General features: G+C 33.0%; 1 protein-coding gene across 3 annotated transcripts; it reads left to right on the top strand.

Moving 5' to 3' along the window:
- The first annotated feature begins 12,474 nt into the window (after nt 1-12,474).
- Nucleotides 12,475-17,778, top strand: LOC11424149 (RNA-binding protein 2-like). Of its 3 annotated transcripts, none has more exons than NM_001405047.1 (6): nt 12,475-12,791; nt 15,857-15,987; nt 16,090-16,384; nt 16,506-16,567; nt 16,679-16,760; nt 17,387-17,729. In NM_001405047.1, exons 1-6 carry the CDS (start codon nt 12,710-12,712, stop codon nt 17,491-17,493), a joined length of 759 nt encoding a protein of 252 aa, NP_001391976.1. In that variant the 5' UTR covers nt 12,475-12,709; the 3' UTR covers nt 17,494-17,729. The 3 variants fall into 3 exon arrangements, with proteins under 3 accessions (NP_001391976.1, NP_001391975.1, XP_024642117.1); XM_024786349.2 differs by having other exon boundaries at nt 12,496-12,791; nt 16,087-16,384; nt 17,387-17,778; NM_001405046.1 differs by lacking the exon at nt 15,857-15,987 and having other exon boundaries at nt 16,032-16,384; nt 17,387-17,749.
- Nucleotides 17,779-18,047: the final 269 nt, after the last annotated feature.

The raw sequence follows: 18,047 nt of genomic DNA, 5'->3' as shown, positions 1-18,047 counted from the left end.
AGTTTAATTTTTTTTTTTTTTTTAAATATTGGCTAAGATTGTTATTGAGAATTTGTTAAAAGACTAGTTAAGTACCTAAATCAAAAAAGTTCAAGACATGATTACTATTTACTACTCCTCCTTTGCGCGTTTGGTCTTTCAAATTGACCAATATAATAATATAAACAATTATGTGGTTTAAATGGCTCATATTCTAGGTTTGAAAGCAAAGATATGACGAGAGGTGGAGACCGGATCATCTTCGATGATTAGAGGGTTGAGTAAAATCTCAGCCTTTAAAAATTAAATGTAATGAAAGGTTTAAATATTAAAATCTTCCATGATCGTTGTTAACCAACGGTGAAAACTTCATACCAATAATATAGTATAAAAAATCAAATCTTTTTTTTGCAAATGTCATTTTCTTTTGATTAACTTAAAAAATTATTTCACCGATTAAATGTCTTTTAAAAGCAATTCATGTACACTTCTTAAAAAATAATAATTGACCATGTTTATATCTATGATAAAATGAACTTCATTTGTTAAACTACTTTTATCGGATATGGATTATCTGATTCTCTTTTCTCTTCTTCCCACTCTATCACTTTCTTAATATGATTCTCTTCATTAAAAATAAAAACATATTGAAGAAAGAGAGAGTGAGAGTAAGACTAAGAGAGATAGAAAGTTGGGAGTGAAAAAGAAGATAAAAGGGAAGGAAATGATTCAATTTGACTTGTTAAGTAGTCGAGTATAGCATGTATGAGTAATTGAGACAAATTCTATGTAGCACTAGTACTTGAATTACAAAAAACTAGGCATTAGGTTAGCTACAAGATACAAGTTATCGCAATTATAGGGAACGTAGTATGGAGTATAGCTAGGAAAACAATGGTCCTCGTACAACCATTTATTTGGCATTTAATTAGTAAGATCAAAAAATCAAATCAAAACAATGACCATTCGCAAGTCACTTCCCTAAATTTTATGAGAATCTATGTATGGTCACTCTTACCAACAGTGAGTTAATTGCATGCATCATTCAAACTATAGATCTCACTGAAATTAATTAGAAATTCATAGATTTAATTAGAACACAAATACATGAGCTTAATTTGAAGCAACTAGAATAAACAATGCAACTTCATTCTTTTCTTTACTTGATCATAATAATAAAAATAATCAAACATAATTAAATATCAATATACATGAACTATGTAACTTTAATTTGTTACTTTTTTTTTTTTCTCTTTTGCTTGTACAAATCTTTTATCCTTAAGCAAATTAAGCCACTAAACACTTCTTAGTTTGAACCAAAACATTAAGGATACTATATTGCAAATCATATATTAATTAAGTTAAATATATCATTCACAAGCTATGTGAAGAGAAGACAAATCTACATATATATACCCTTTAAAGGCTATGCTCATTCTGAAATTATTCTATTATGTCCCTTGAAAATGATCTTATATAAAAGTAATCAGAAAGAAGGGAAATGAAAATTAAAAAGAAGGGTAAAGATCACAAAAAATACAATGAAGAGTTAAATACACCATGCATATACATTACCTATTAGGTTTTCTATATAAGATCAGAATAGTGGCTAGGTGAAATTAATAAGAAGGAATAAGATATATAACCCTCTATGGTTTTCCCATTGAGCTTTGTATTCCAATGTCATTGTGCTTCTTAGAAGGCCCGGAAGGTGGAATTGGCATTGTTTTTGGCAACAAACCAAGGACACTTGAAGGAAAATCCTTAGTTTTGGGATAAACTTTGAAAACTTGATTGTGTCTAGAGCCATAACCATGACCAACAAAATATATCACCAAAAGTAGAAGCACTAGTACCACATTGAAATGCATCCTATTCATTTTGTCCAACCAAAGTGTAGTTTCCTTTATAACAAGACAATAACCTAAAAAGAATGGTGAATTAATGAAGCAAGGTTAATAAATGAAGAAGGGAATTTATGTAGTGCAAATTAGGGTGGCTTGCATTTGAAGTAAATATGAATGAATTTATGGAAATGGTACCAAGTAAGATAGCATTAATGAAGAAGAACAAGGTGCGGAAAAATGGGGGAGGAGAGTAAATGCAGGATCATGTGCTTTAAGATTTGGCTGTTGGGGAGTGATATTTGTGCTATGCTTTTGGTAGCTTGTAGCAATAAATGAGACAACATGAAGCAACAGTACTTTTTATCCAACAAAAATAAAATTGAAGGATACTTTTATCCAATTAAAAAGTGACTTAAGAGGCATTGGAACGGGTCCTTAGGGAGGGTGTTTTCATCAAGTTGTGGATAGTAGAAACTAATTAACCAGACAAAAAGTAAGAGTATTGCCAAAATGAATTAGGTAATGAAAGGAGAAAGAGAAATATAATATGTATGTTTATTTTTATATGAAATCTTATAAAATAAATAAATAAACTCGTTCTTGTAAAATCAACTTATAATGTGAAGTATGTGTGCTATTTATATATTGTAGTTTTCTTTTGGATTGAACTTAATTTATAATTAATAAATTCGAGTTGTAAATTGTGATATCTTATTCTATAAACTCTTTCCAGAGAGACCATATCTATCTATCTATTTTTAATGTAAGTATAAGGATTGGGAGCATATTAAATACAGGGTGAGTGTTGTTGGTTAGGTGAATTGTGGGCCTCCATGGAAATTAATGGCCGACTAAAGGAACTGAAAGTTTGAAACTGGTGTACTAAGTCTCACACAGAAATGTGGAATCAATGACTTGGGGACTAAACTCTCTCTATATAGGGCATTAAATGATCACGAGGTGATGTCATAGAGACCTCAATCACTATTATCAATCAACTTAGAGAAAATTATATATATAAATGCAATGGGCACTATTTTTAACACTTTATCTAATCTCCACTTCTTTTTCAACTGAACTATACTTTAGAAATAAACCTTATATAAAATAGTGAGACTGATATGAATTTCACTTAATAAAATAGTAAGAATAAAGGTGTTAAAAAAGAGTGTTGTTAACCTTTTTCTAAAAAGAAGGATAATTTTTTTGGAGGCATATAGAAATATATAAATTAAAATGAAATAGATCCTGTCTAAAAATGTGTTTTTTTAAAAGCTAGGTGGTTTGGAGTGCTCGTAATGATAGAATATTTAATAACATCTAAACTACCATATAACAATTTATAGAAAAGGTTTAATTTCACGCTTTGTGGTGGTTAAAGGCTAATAATGCATTGTTTGTGCATGGCACTCAGATGTGCTGGTCGAACCCTATGTTATGTTTGGGTATCGACTGACTGAACTTGTGTAAATATTGTTTGTCTGTTCTCTTTGTGGGGTGATCCTTTAGTACATCTTGTGCTGAAGTGGTTTTACCGTCGATGTTAATATAATCCATTTTTGTTTCTTAAAAAAAAAACACATGATAAGGTAACAAAAATAAAATTTATGTATTAGAAATCGTGTCAATTTATTTCTCAAAACGGTAAAATAAATTTTTTAATAAAACTAATTGTGAAATCCTTAACATGACACGTATTAGCATAACCCAGTATTTTAAATTAAAACGTTCCTTAACCAATGCCATATAAGAGGAAATTGATGGAGAAGATGAGTATTACTACATTTTTTTTTACGGAACGAGTCTCACTACTTCTTCTGTCTCACAATAATTGTCTCTTTAGCCTTTTTTTTATTTTTTTCAAAATAATTGTCACTTTAGAATATTAACGCAACATTATTTTTTATTATTATTATACCCTTATTTATTGAATTTCATTCAACTTAACCATTCCACTAACTATAATTAATAAAGATATTTTAGTAAATGATATTAATTTTATCATTAAAATTAACATAATTAATCATTTTTTTATTAATCATACACAAACTCTAAACGATTATAATTTAGAGAGAGGGGAAGACATGTGTAGCTTGACTAAGGAATTGTGTTTTTTTGGCATAATAAATTGGACAACGAAATTAAGGTGCCCACGAAATGTACCAAAATAGGAAGAGGGATACAAAATTGGACCCACTTGCCGTGTGGTAACAGAGACATATATTAGGGACAGATTGATGATGGTAGGGTTGATTGTGTTGTAATCAGTGCTTTTTTATAAGTTTCTGTAAAAGGAAACAAATTAAAGTTGAGCTTAAAGTTTAGACATTGATGGTGTGTCGACTCAAAACTAAATTTAAATAAAACCAAAAAAAAAAAAAAAGTTCGATGGTCAGATAAAATATTTTCTCCAACCTAAAATAAGAGACATATTTCTATGATATTGTGACTTCAGACTCAAACCGTATTAATAAATTTAAATGTGTGGAGCAAAGATCAGACCATGATATCTAATATACAAACAAATCAAGCAAAAATATCCAAATTTAGATCTAATCTATGTGTAAAGAAAATTTACAATGGAAACAAAAAAACAAAGATAAAAGAGAATAGAGTAGAGGAACAACATACAAAAAATTTATTTATCCAATTGAGTCCAAAAATGACCTACATATAAGGAGAGAGAGCATCTCTCCAATCCACCGTCAAAAAGTCTTTACAAAAAGAAGTAGGGTTAGCAACACTCTCTTTTGAGCACTCTTTAATTGTGTTAAAACAATTATGGTCTTACATTTTGGAAATGAAACTCCTATAAAGTGGTATGATGTACATTGATTTCATCCAATAAAAGAGTGGTTGTTTAAGAAAGTGTTGAAAAGAAATGTTGCTAGCAATCCTCTTACAAAAAGATACAAATAGTTACAAAAAATTAGCTTCCATAAGCTCTCCAAAAGCAAATTGATTTCGACCATTTTCTCACTCTTTTTCCTTAATCAAGAGAGTTACAAGAGCGATCAAAAATTTTAACTCTCAATGTTCAAATAACATCCCAAAAATTTATATTTTTTTACACTCTTAGAATCATCACTCAATGGTTTTCACTCTCACGAGGCATTTTCCATGTTTTCCACCCCTAGAATCCCTCCTAAAAAGGCACAAACTGTTTCACAAGAGTCCCCTCTTTTAGTTTCCGAAGATTTACATTTTTCTGGCCTTTCAAAACTGAAATCAGCATTGCCTTTAATTTACATAGAACTTGTGCCAAGCACCTCATGAATCACAGGCAGCTAGCCACACACAACACCAATTAAAGTCACATACATTATTAGTTATGATTGTGTTAGTGGTGTAAAACATTTTAGATTAACACCTAATAAATGGAGAGTTTAATGGTCTGTAAAGTCTAACTCAATATTGTTAGGTTGGACATCTTTATCTAGATTTGAATTTGAAACCTTTTGTTTTTATTTTTGTTTGGAGTGGGTGTGAGGATGCTTGTATAAATTACTGGAACTATAGTGGCCATTTGTATTTTATGTAGAAAATAGAATTATATACTGTTATACTGAAATGAATAAACAATATTCGTATATACTACTGATCACTCATGTGCAGTTAGAATAATGAGCTTGCAATATTCTGGAATCAGCATGGAAGTTCTGTAGCTACATTGGAACTAATAATGGAGAATATATTCCTTCCAAAAGAAGCAAACTAAGGAGAAAGGTACTTGATATTTTCTTTCCCTAGTACTTTATTAATCATATTTCTTCTAGCAATATCTTATTAAATTATACTACTACTACTACTACAATTTCTTTCATCCTTGAAGTGTTTGTATTTCACATATAATTGCATATTCATCCAAATTTCTATTGAAACATATAAATACCATCACGGTGTGTTATCTTATCCCTCAACATATTTTAGATATATTTTTATCAATAAAAAATGAATTAGATGAGAGACTCTTCATATGAGATTTGAGAGAAACCTTTATTTTGAGGATTTGTAATAGAATTTACAAGACAATTTCTATATTTTTAACGTCATAGTTTTTCTTAGGGGTACCGAAGTCATAGCTGGTACCAGTAGTAGAAGTGACATTTTCTAATGCATGAATCAAATTATCTTTTTATTATTATTGTCAAGAGATTAAAGTATCAGTTTTTAATTATCGTTAATTGTCCCTTTTCTGAATGCAACTTCACTAGAAATTGAGTTGTTCCTTTTTTTTCCTTCTCTAGGACTAAGTTTTTTTTTACAGATTTTTAAAGATTAAATTAAATCTTCACTATTTTTATTATTTTTTTTCCAATTTTTTCGATGGCTTGAAATAACCGTTGTCACTTTTTCTTCTGAAAATTATTTGGTATGTTCACGTGGGTCAGCTTAACCTGCAAGGAAAACATTACATTTTTTTTTTAAAGGTAACTCATTTGATTTTATCCAAAATATTATAGTGAATACAATCGGAAGGATAAGAGAAAATACTGGGACTAGCATGTAATATAGACGCTCGAGCAAGGTTATGAGCGACTATATTACCTTATCTCTTAATATAAGCTAGAGCATAACTAGTATTAGATAAAAGCAAAGTCCTACAATTAGAGAGTAAACTTTCTAGTTCATTCATATAGGAGCTATTATTAAGGATTATATTCACAACTAGTTGACAGTCACTTTCGAATACTACCCGATTCAGGCCAAAGTCAAGAGCAATTTGGAGGGCTTGATGTAGAGTAGTAGCTTCACATCAGAATATCATAATTTCCAAATAATTGTGTCAAAATGAGTTTCAGAGTGCAAAAGTAACTTACAAATATCATATGTATCTTGTGTGTCCATTGTTCATGATATAAACAATAAAGTCACGATTTCAAGTGTTGGTTGTTGGATTGAAAAGCTGAGAGACAATCATATTAAGAAATTGTTTGAGAGAATTGAGGAAGGCAGCAAATTCTAACGTGTGCGGATCCATAGGTCTTTCCAGACATTAATATCATTACCATCACTGATTTTCCACCTATAACCAAGAGATAACATCATAATAGTGTTCCAGATACTTCTCCATCACACTTCAATGCACTATATACACTTTGTTTGTGAGTAACTGTTGGTATTTTCTTTTACATATTGTTTGTTTAAGAATCATTAACAATGTTCAATATATGATATAAAATCTTAACACCAATAAGATAGTCACAACACTTTATAAGGACATTTCTGCAACAATCTAATTTTGCATTTTCAATTATGATATAAAATCTTTCAAAACACTAATCATGCATCTCTATATTATAGTGTATATTTGTTTTTCGGAAGTAACTTTTCTGGATTTAATATGAAAATCTCAATTTGAATATTATAGATAAAGAAAAAATAACGAATCGAAATAACCATTGAAAGATTTCGAAAAAAATAAACTACCGAAAATGTTCATTATAGTTTTTCGATAAATACAAATCTATAATCTCGCGTGGGGATAAGCTACCCTGAAATTTTGAAAGTAATGGTAAAAAATTTAGATGTACAAAATTAAACATCAGGGACAAAATTGAAATTTTTAATAAATTGTAGGAGTATATGATAAAAATTTTACTATTACTTTTCCCACCATGCTGCCTTCTCGCGCGCCCTGCAAAAATTTCATAAATACCCCTAGTTCAGATTACGTAATCCGAACCAGATTGTTAGTGTTTCCGGAAACAGAAATCCGGGCCAGATGTTATGTAATTTTCTGTGTATTTCTTTGATGTCAAGGGTCTTTGTTGACCGTTATATGAACCCCACACAAGCTGCAATGCATTGCAATTGCAGGGTTCCTATGAACGGTCAACAATGACCATGACACCATCGACACCCCGAAAAAACTAGAAAACATTTGAAGAAAATGTAAGAAAAGAGGTGAAGTGAAGAATGAAGGTATTTGTTGAAGATGGAAGCCTATTTATAGCCTAAAACAAGTCCTAGGTCATTAATACAGTCATGGCTCTGAATCCACATTAATGGCTTTGAATCTTTCCGAATTTTACATTCCGAAATGTCCTTGACTCTATAGGAAGTGCCAACTTTTCCCTCGTTCACCACCATTATCGCATTAATCCGGAAAATATATTCCAGAAATCAGATGTGCATTCGGAATGCATCAGTCATGGCTGTAACGCCCACTTTCGTTTAATCGTTATTTAATCGAGTTTAGGCCATTATATTATAATTATATAGTATATGCATGATTTTGATATGTTTTGATGATTTGTGGTGAATTTAGTGATTTGATTGATGACGTGATAAGTTATGAGTTTTGGAGGATTTGATTATGATATGAGAATTATTTTATTGATAAATAGAATAAAGATTTGAAAATAATATAAAATATTTAGTTGAGGGCTGTTTTGATATTTTAGATAGTTTTGGGGGAGAAAGTGAGATAAGATAAGTATTTTAAGAGGAGATATAAAAGAATAGACCTAGGTTTAGAAAAAACACTTTGTACGTGAAAACTTTTGGAAAAGGGAGAAAAAGCTTAGAGAGGAGCAAGAGACCAAAGAGGGCTGCGATTTCTTCATAACCAGGTAAGGGTGGGACTAATAACTCAGTAACATTAATCTCTGTAATTCTGATGATTAGTTGACAAAGTTAGGATTGATTTAGAGAAGTTTGGAATTAGGTCAAAACCCTAAAATTTGAGAATAAACGGTAAAACTTGTTTAGATTGATGAAAGAACCGTCCTTTAACCTTAGAATATGTTTAGGAAGAATTCTGGAACCAAAACCAAGCTTAGAACCATGTGAATCAACGGATTTTTGTGTTTTTAGGAAGCCTGGCCGTAGCGACATTCATCGCTCGCCACGGCGAGCTATGATCCTCGCCTCGCGAGTGATGAAGTTCATCGCTCGCCACGCGAGCCTTTTCCCTTCGCCTCGCGAGTTGTTTGGTGTAACTCGCCATGGCGAGCAACCCTTCCTCGCCTCGCGAGCTTAGGCAGAGTGCATGTCATATTTTGTAGTTTCGACTTTTTAGTTGGACCTTGAGTGCCTTTAAGTGCCTAAACATACCTAGAGATTGATTAGGAATGATTTTAGGACAGGATTGAACCCAAAACAACATTAGTTGGGAATTTGAGTGGTACTCGCCATGGCGAGTGAGAACTCTCGCCTCGCGAGCAAGTCCAGAATGTAGCTGTTTGAGTGGTTGTGCGATCTGTGTCGCACCTTTTGATCAGGAGTGAACCCCTAATTGGTAATGAAACCTTATGATAACGTTTAATGCAGTCTGTAAAGCTATTAAGATATGTTGATATTAATTGAGCATGATTAATGTATTATGCAATATGTGAGATATAATGAAACGATTATGATTCTATTGAATTGCTGTTGATATATTGATATCTCCCTGCTGATATGTGACTTGACTATGCTGCTGCTGTTATTTAACTGAGTATGCAATGTTTATTTATGAATATAATGAAAATGATGACGTTTCGCTTCAAGTTATTGAATGCACATGATTACGATGTTTTGTTGTTAAGAGTCCATGCATAGCATATCATTGAGCTTAGTCCTCACCACGTTTTATTAGGAGCTTTGTCCTCCGCACGATTATTAGGAGCTTTGTCCTCCGCACGATTAAAGTATATTTATACTTATGATGACGATTGGTACCACATGCATATACGGAGTCTAGGAGCATTGTCACATTGTCATGTCTATTATGCTTTGTTGATGATGATTGATTTTGTGATTACGTGATAATGTTATGTTGTTGATGATGATTGATTATGTGATTACGTGATAAATGCTTATTAAGGATACAATGACGATTATGTTTAAAATGATTATGATCAAGATTGATTAGGATGTTAATTTATGATTCTTAATTGCATTGATTAACGCTATTCTGTTATGAAATCTCACCCCTTCTGTTTGAATGTTACCTCGACCGTGGGTAACGTGCAGGTGATCGAGCTTAGTGTGCTGTTTACGTCGTGAGTGGCCTTGCCTTCACTGTGTCGTCTAGGTCGCTCTGATACGTAACGGGATGGGGCTTTATGACTATGCATGCTTCATTCTATTACGTGACTTTTATGCTGTTTATGATTATGAACTAATTTCTTTTAAGATTTAAGATGAGGCCTGCGTGCCAAAACGTTTTATGACTATGACATAATTTCCGCTGCGATGTTAAAGATATTTGGTTAAATCATTATTTAACTGTTTTGGATTACGTTTATCTGATATCCCGTTGTTTACGATGCTTACTCTGATAAATGTTTTAAGAAAATTTCATATTGGGAAAACGGGGTGTTACAATGGCCGGTGGTCTGCATCACACGTTTTTGTCGGTGGTCAAGTCAAAAAACGTCATAAAACGCGTTTTTTGACTGCATTTATGGCCTCCCAACCGTTTTTGACCCACCCCTCCTTATAAATAGCCTTCCAAATTACCCCACCATTTCTCACACCATCCTCTCCCACCCTCTCATCCTCTTCTTCCTTCTACAACCATGGTTTTCCATCGTTGGCTTTTCATAGATAAGGGCCTCGTTGAAAACTTTCAGGGTTTGTATGAACGGTCAATGAGGATGGAACTGCGCTGCAACGAAGCGCGGTTCATCTAAGGGTCATGTAGGTCAGTGTGGTTCTTAGCTTGGTCTGTCTGAGCATAAGTTTGAGTACCCCCCATCTCCCTCGGGGACATTGTTCTCTTCTTCCCGCCTTCCTCTTCCCTCCTCCTCCGGTTTTCCTCCAATAGGCAAACTACTGGTTTGTCCCATCACATACCAGTGGTTAGGCTCTTAGGAGATAAGAATTAGACTCATAGGAGATTAGAAATAGATTTATGATCTTATGTAATAAGCTTAAAAAGCTTGAAAATTATTGTAATGTATTATTCATATATTAATAAGGGTTAATAGGCCTTTACCCCCCTGCAATATAGGTCACTTTTGGTTTTCCCCCCTGTGAAATTTTTTTGTCAGATTCCGTCCTTGTAAAATTTTTTTGTTTTGGAAAATCCCCTTAGGCCAGCTGACTGTGCATTTTCGCTGATGTGGCACGCTGAGTCACCATTTTCTGATGACGTGGCGCGCTGACTGTATATTTTTTATTTTTTTATTGTGTACACGTGGCATTTGTGATTTTTTTTAAAAAAAATAATTAAAATTTTTTAAAAAACGAAAAAAAAAAATACAAAAATTCTGGAAAAAAATTAAAATAAAAAAACGAAAAAAATCTTATAAAATAAAAAATTCTAGAAAAATTTATAAAATTAAAAAATAATGAAAAAATCTGATAAAATACTAGAAAAAAAAATCTCATAAAATGAAAAAACTATAAAAAAAAATCTTAATTAAGTTCCTGAAAAATTCTAAAAAAGATCAAGTTCCTGAAAAAAATTCGAAATTTTTATAAAAAGTGTTATTTTTATAATAAGAAAATTTATTTAGAAATTCTAAAAATCTTTTTTTTTTTTGAAGAAACTAATAGAAATATATTAAAATCAATCCCTCAGGCACATACAAGATGTGCCTGAGGAATCTGATAAAGTTAAATACAATACAAAAAGGCTATGAAAGCCATGAAACAGAAACCAAAAACAGACTTTACAAAACAGTCTGTAAACAAGGTAAAGGATTAATTCTCCAATACGAATAATCAAAAACGAACAAGATGTAATTAGCTTTCAACCACCAATATGTTTGGAGTTTGACTCTTTCAAGTAGAAACTCCAAAAGTGCACTTTGGTTTTGGAAAATCCTTCTGTTGCGGTCTTTCCATATAGTATATAAGACCGAAATCCAAATAATAGTAAAAGCTTATTTATTTCGAAATTATTAAAAAAAAAATTCAAATTTTTTTCAGGAACTTGATATTTTTTAGAATTTTTCAGGAACTTAATTAAGATTTTTTTTATAATTTTTTCGAAAATTTCGATATATATTGATTTTTTTTTTTTCATTATTTTTCATTTTATGAGATTTTTTATCATATTTTTTATTTTAAATTTTTTTTTCAGAATTTTTTTATTTTTTCAGCATTTTTATCAAATTTTTTTTAAAAAAAAATCACAAATGCCACGTGTACACAATAAAAAAATAATAAAATTTATACAGTCAGCGTGCCACATCAGCGAAAATGCACAGTCAGCTGGCCTAGGGGGGTTTTCCAAAACAAAAAAAATTTACAAGGACGGAATCTGACAAAAAAATTTCACAGGGGGGAAAACCAAAAGTGACCTATATTGCAGGGGGTAAAAGCCTATTACCCTATTAATAAAATGAATTGTTTTTATGTTTGTGTCTTTTTATTTCCGTTTTTTTATTTTATTTTATGAATTTTGAAGATTAAAATTGCAAAACTTCTGGTAAAACATTATTCCGGATTTTTAAATCCGGAAACATCTGCAAAATTCTAACAATACCATCCGGAAAACGAAATCCGGACCACGGGTAAAATTGGAAAGAAAAAAAAAAATAGGGTGCGCGAGGAAAGGCATATGGTGGGAAAAGTAATAGTCGAAAATTTTCTGTTACCCATTACGTCAAATGTGGCCCAAATTCGATTCATCAACTTCATTGTATGGCCCAAATTAGATGAAGATAGAAGTTTTCTATTCATACCCTCCAATTTTTCTTATAGAGACCTTAGGGAAGAAAAACAAAAATGGAGCTGTTGAACATTTTGTTTTTCTGATCTTTCGAATACGAAGAAGAAGAAGAAGAAGAAGAAGAAGAAGAAGAATTAGGGTTTTATCATTTTCCAAATTAGGGTTTCTGAATTCGAAATTAGCCCTATCTTCTACACCATTACAATTCACCACCATCCCCATCAACTCCATCATCATCAATTTCTTTTTCTGATCACTCTATTGATCTCTCGCAATGGCAGATGGCTTCTGGAATCGACAGCAGCAGCATCTCCCTCCTCCCGGCGGCATGCTCAAAAGACCCCGTACTGAATATGGTTAGCAGCTCTAATCCCATTTTCTGTAATTTATTTTTCCAAAAAATCAATCTTTGAAGTTATTGGTATTTAGTGTTAGGTCTTTGTAATTTATTAGATTGTGGGCTTCTCTGATATGTGATTTATATAAATGATAGTTGGCATCAAAATTTTCGAATTACCTGGATTGCAGAAAATAGTTGTTTGTTCAAATTCTGCTACGCTATACTGCCTGCAAGGACAAACTGAGTGTTACTATACTCGATTAGCCTTTTCGTATTTCATTTCTTATGTTTTCCAAAGTTTAGCAACATTTTAATATTGATTTATGCATTTTGTTTTGTTTTAAGAGATGCTATTTAATATTTTGGTCGAACAGTCTGTAATTGAATCGTTCTGTCTTTCTTCATTGCCTGTAGTACAAGCCTTTAGCGTGCTTGCTAGAGGGAGTAGATTTAGTCTTACATCGCCCATTTATATGGCCTTTGCAATCGGCAATCCTCACCTTACAAGATGGTTTTGTAGGGGTTGAGTTAGGCCTTTTGCCTAAATTCTAAGATTGTATCGTCTATCTTAGATCAGGGGGGGTAGCTCAACTGGTTTGAGCTAAGGGATAAGGGGTTGGAGGTTCTGGGTTCAAACCCGGACAAATGAGTAAATATTAATCTAACCACTAACATCTGCCATTTAAAAAAAAGTTTCCGGGCTCACCCCATCGTGTCCAAACTTTAGTATGCTGGTTTGAGGGAGTTTGTTTCGTCCTTTTGCAGTGCTTATAAAGCCCTTTGTAAAAGTATTTTACAAGTTACAGAAGCTATTTCCCCTTGATTTTTAGAAAGAAAGAACATCCAATTACAACAACAACAACCAAGCCTTATCCCACTAAGTGAGGTCGGCTACATGGATCAAATGACGCCATAGTGTTCTATCATACACCAAATTTGGATGTATGAATTTAATTTAAAATCATTTTTCGTTAAAACAGAAGTAGGTGCAGAAATTTGCTACGGATTTATATGAATTCATTTATGTGGAGACCACTAGCTACATGACCATTCGGAATGCTTGATTTGTTAACTGTTATATATTCTTTATTTTGATATTTTGCTATATCTAGAATCTAGAGTGTGATGAGTAGTTCATGGACAATGTGTGGAATTTGTCCCTGATTTTTTATAGATACAGTTTGTTTTTGTTAATTCCGTTCATGTTATTTTGTAATTCTGTTCTGTTCGTAGATTCTTTTTCAAATGTTCAAATAGTCAGTTAGCAATGCTGGATTTATCAATCAATTTTGGTTGTACTGACAATTTTGTAGCTGTTAGCAATGTTCGTAAAGCATGCTTGTTTGTTGTTAGATTGCTTGGCAGTATGTGGCACATGTTTTTTAGTTTTCTGAGTTTTTCTAACACGTGGCGTATTTAGATGTATACTATTACAGTTGTTGATTAAGGGTCTCTTTCGTTCAACTGAGGGAGGGGAGGTTACCATCTCGTTCACAAGGGGAGGGGGGAGGGGAATGACTCATTTACTTTTTATATCTTTATAAATTTTTAATTTACTTTTTAATCATGAATATTTTTGTTACTGCGCTCAATTATTTTTTATTTTTTTTTTAAATTATGGAGTTTTAGATAAAGAGAGGAGATAAAGACTAAAGACTAAAATAAGATTATGATTGGTGCTACAATGAGTTTAAGCTCTAACGCCAAGCGATAGGGATACAAGACTCGTAATCTTATGAATAGAAAAGCAAATTATGATAATAACAACTAATATAGAAACTAATCTTTAAAATATACTCAAAAGACAAGAAAATAACCATGCCATAATTCAAGATAATGTCTTGATATTATTAGATATTTTCTTATATTCTTTAACACTCCCCATTGAGCTAAAGCTTACTCCACCTTAAGCTTGCTTCAAATATAATCTGTGGAAGAGAAACTAGTGCAAGAACCATAGCTAATTTTTATGAACAACGAGTAAACCGAACTACAACAACATCGGGCCAGCACTTACAACAACTGAAGCCTTAATTGAAAGGTGTCACAACTTCAAACCAAATTCAAACTTTACTAGGCTAGTGCTTACAACATTATAGCCCTAACTGAAAGGTGTCACAACAGCTTTGAAAGAAACCAAAACAAAAAAGTAGCAGCTATAGCATGTATTAACTGTGGCATAGCAAAACAGTACCACCAACACCAAAGAAGCAGCTGAAGGCCAGTAAGGAAGAGACACAACTTGCAGATATCAAAGTGTAGCAAAAGTTGCTGACCCAAATATCGAACAAATGGACAATTGAACTAGAAAAAGCCAGCGAGCACAGTAGCAGCAGCGATTTCATAAGCCCTGGGAAAGCGTCACATGATATGTGGGTTTGAAGCAGCGGCCTGAGAGCTTTTGTGAGTGAAGTGTGAGAACTGGGCTCAAAATTTTGGGCCATGGAAGATCGGCAAATTCAGCTGCTTTTGAGATTGGCTTTGTCGAAAATTCTCACTAGAATGTGTTTTTCCAGCGGTGGATCTCTTTGATACCATGTTTAAATTATGGGGTTTTAGATAAAAAGATTAGAGAAAGATTAAAGGCGGAAAATAAGATCATGATTTTTGATTTGATGATACAAAACAACTAAGCATGGCCTGTATTTATACGGACACAAGACACCTAATCTTAATTGAATATGGGAATAAACGGTGATAATAACTACAATAGAAACTAATCTTAAGAGATAATCTAAAAAAACTAATCCTATGAGATATTTCTAAATAATATCTTGATAATATAAGATACTTTTCTTATGTGCTCTTCTCTCTGATTCCCCGAATGGTGAGTCAAAATTGAGTATGGAAGGATTTTGCTCCCCTTCCCTCTCTCCCCGAAAATTGGAAACAAGGAAATTTCAAAATGATCCCTCCCCTCTTCTTCATTTCTCCCCAACCCAACACTATAATATAAGATCGTTAGAATAGCAATGATATATGCTATTGCAAATAAACCAAACCTTTTTAAATGCATTTTTCTGATTTAGTTTTTTTGCTAAAGATGTGGAAGTTCTGAGACCAGATTATGTAATGTTGCAGATACGGCACCTTCTGGTGTAACCTCAGGCAATGAGGTGCATAATTATATTGCTCAAAACAATGGTCACCAAATGCTAAACGACACTAAAATACTCGGGTCTGCTTATGACCGCTTCCTTCAGAGTGCAGGGGTAATATCATAACCCATTTTATTTTACATCTAATGTGCGCACAGGTGCTAGCTATCACTGGTTGTTTGCTGAAAACTATCATCCTGTTTGATTGTGAAGCAGCTTACTTCATTTAATTCTGGGGAGGCTAGTGTAATTGGTGGTGTTGGATTTGCAAGGGGTGTTGGTGAATTGCCAGGCCATTCTCTGGGTGATCCTTCTGCCATGGGGCATCTTAGTGGTGTTGGTGGTGGCCCTGATCTTTCACGAAATGGGCGTGATGTCAATTTTGGTGGTCAGCTACCTATAGATGCAGTTTCCAGGCCCGGGCCTGAGACAATACCACTACCCCGAGATGCTTCAAGTACTTTATATGTTGAAGGGCTCCCATCTGACAGCACAAAAAGAGAAGTGGCTCGTATCTTTTTTATTTTTTTCTATGATACTGTTTAGAAATCGCATTATCATGCTTTAATCAGTGTCTCCTGGGCTTTATTCATTTTAATTCAATTATTCAAGTTCCTTAACGTCATATTTAGATATTTTTCGCCCTTTTGTCGGATATAGAGAAGTAAGACTTGTGGCCAAAGAATCCAAACATGTAAGTGCATGTTTGTAACAGTTGTTGCTTGTCCTCTTTTGTCTTGGTTTATCACCTGATTGGTTTAAAGTTCTGTTGTGCTCTTTATGCTGAAACGCTTGTTTATTGCAGCGAGGTGGAGATCCTTTAATCCTTTGTTTTGTAGATTTTGCAAATCCGGCTTGTGCAGCAACTGCCTTGAGCGCCTTGCAAGGTATCACTTCTTTTTACATGCTGATATAAAAGGAAATTGATTTCATGTTATGGGTTTGTAAGTTGTCCAATAGAGAATCATCTATATAAGTTATAACCTGATAGAGCATGTAAAAATTGAAAACTGCACCTAGGTAGTTGGTGCTGAATCAAGACGTGGTTATTAAGTGGTGATGAATTTAATGTTTATAAACAAGTAATAATTCATAGATTTACCGAGGTTTACAACTTGGAAAGTTGTAAATCACTTTGTCACACTGAATGTGTGAGTTACATGTGATGTAGAGCTTGATTCAAACCAATACTTTACAGTTACTAGAGCAGTTAAAACTGAAAATGGGTCCCAACATCCATGGTTCTGTTTGTAATATTCCAGGTCAAAAGTACATTAAATTTTCACATACTGGGATGCTGTTATATTAACTATCAATATCATGGTCATCACTTCTGATTTAATTATCATCCTTCACTTTAGTGTGTCTGCCTCCTCTGTATTCTGTACTACAAAATTCTGCAAATTATTGGTTCCTAAAGTATCTTAGTCGCTGATAAACTCTATTAGGATTTGAACTAAGTTGTTTATGATTTTCTGTTAATTATGCATTCATTTCTTCACGGGTTATGCAGGCTATAAAGTTGATGAAATCAATCCTGAGTCAAGCTACTTGCGCCTTCAGTTTTCTCGGTCTCCTGGCCGAAGAAGTGGCGGGCCTGGACCTCGCGGCAAGAGGTGAGCTGGTTCTCCTAGGGCTTTAAGGTTGTATGCGCTTATAGCCTAGACAGGCTAAGACCAAACTACAATTGCATTTGAGCAAAACTAATATGGACATTTACGGGTTGGTCATAGCCGATTACCGTGTTGTATAAATAGTGATAATGTAAAGCATATGCTAATGTATTTGTAGTTTGTGCATTTTGTTGCTTAAATGATACCATCATTGTATTGATTTTGTTTTATAGTTTTCAATAATATGGGTAAGAATTCAAATTGGAGTTCTGCCTAAAATGAACTTGAGAAACAGATAGTGTATTTCATTTCAACAGCCCTATGCTATTTTCAGCGGCTGGGTTAAATAATGCCCCACAAACATACTAAGAGTTGAATTCGCCTTCCAAAGAGCTATAAAAATTAGTCTGTTTCCACAAGATATCAAGCAAATGATAGTTCCAATTTTGTTAAAAAAAATAAAAAATCAATTCATAGAGCAGTCGTTTTCATGTGAAGAGACATTATGTGTGGTCCTTTATAAGGTACAGTTAATGAGTTGTTTATTATTGCTTTTTATGT

Source organism: Medicago truncatula, chromosome 1 (assembly GCF_003473485.1).
Source record: "Medicago truncatula cultivar Jemalong A17 chromosome 1, MtrunA17r5.0-ANR, whole genome shotgun sequence".
Lineage (NCBI taxonomy): Eukaryota > Viridiplantae > Streptophyta > Magnoliopsida > Fabales > Fabaceae > Medicago > Medicago truncatula.
This window is presented reverse-complemented; position numbering and strand designations above follow the sequence as displayed.

Coding starts and splice junctions, on each gene's coding strand:
- LOC11424149 (XM_024786349.2), top strand. CDS start 12,710: ATGGCAGATGGCTTCTGGAATCGACAGCAGCAGCATCTCCCTCCTCCC. Junction 16,568..16,678: donor TGGCCAAAGAATCCAAACAT/GTAAGTGCATGT, acceptor TGTTTATTGCAG/CGAGGTGGAGATCCTTTAAT. Junction 16,761..17,386: donor TGCCTTGAGCGCCTTGCAAG/GTATCACTTCTT, acceptor CGGGTTATGCAG/GCTATAAAGTTGATGAAATC.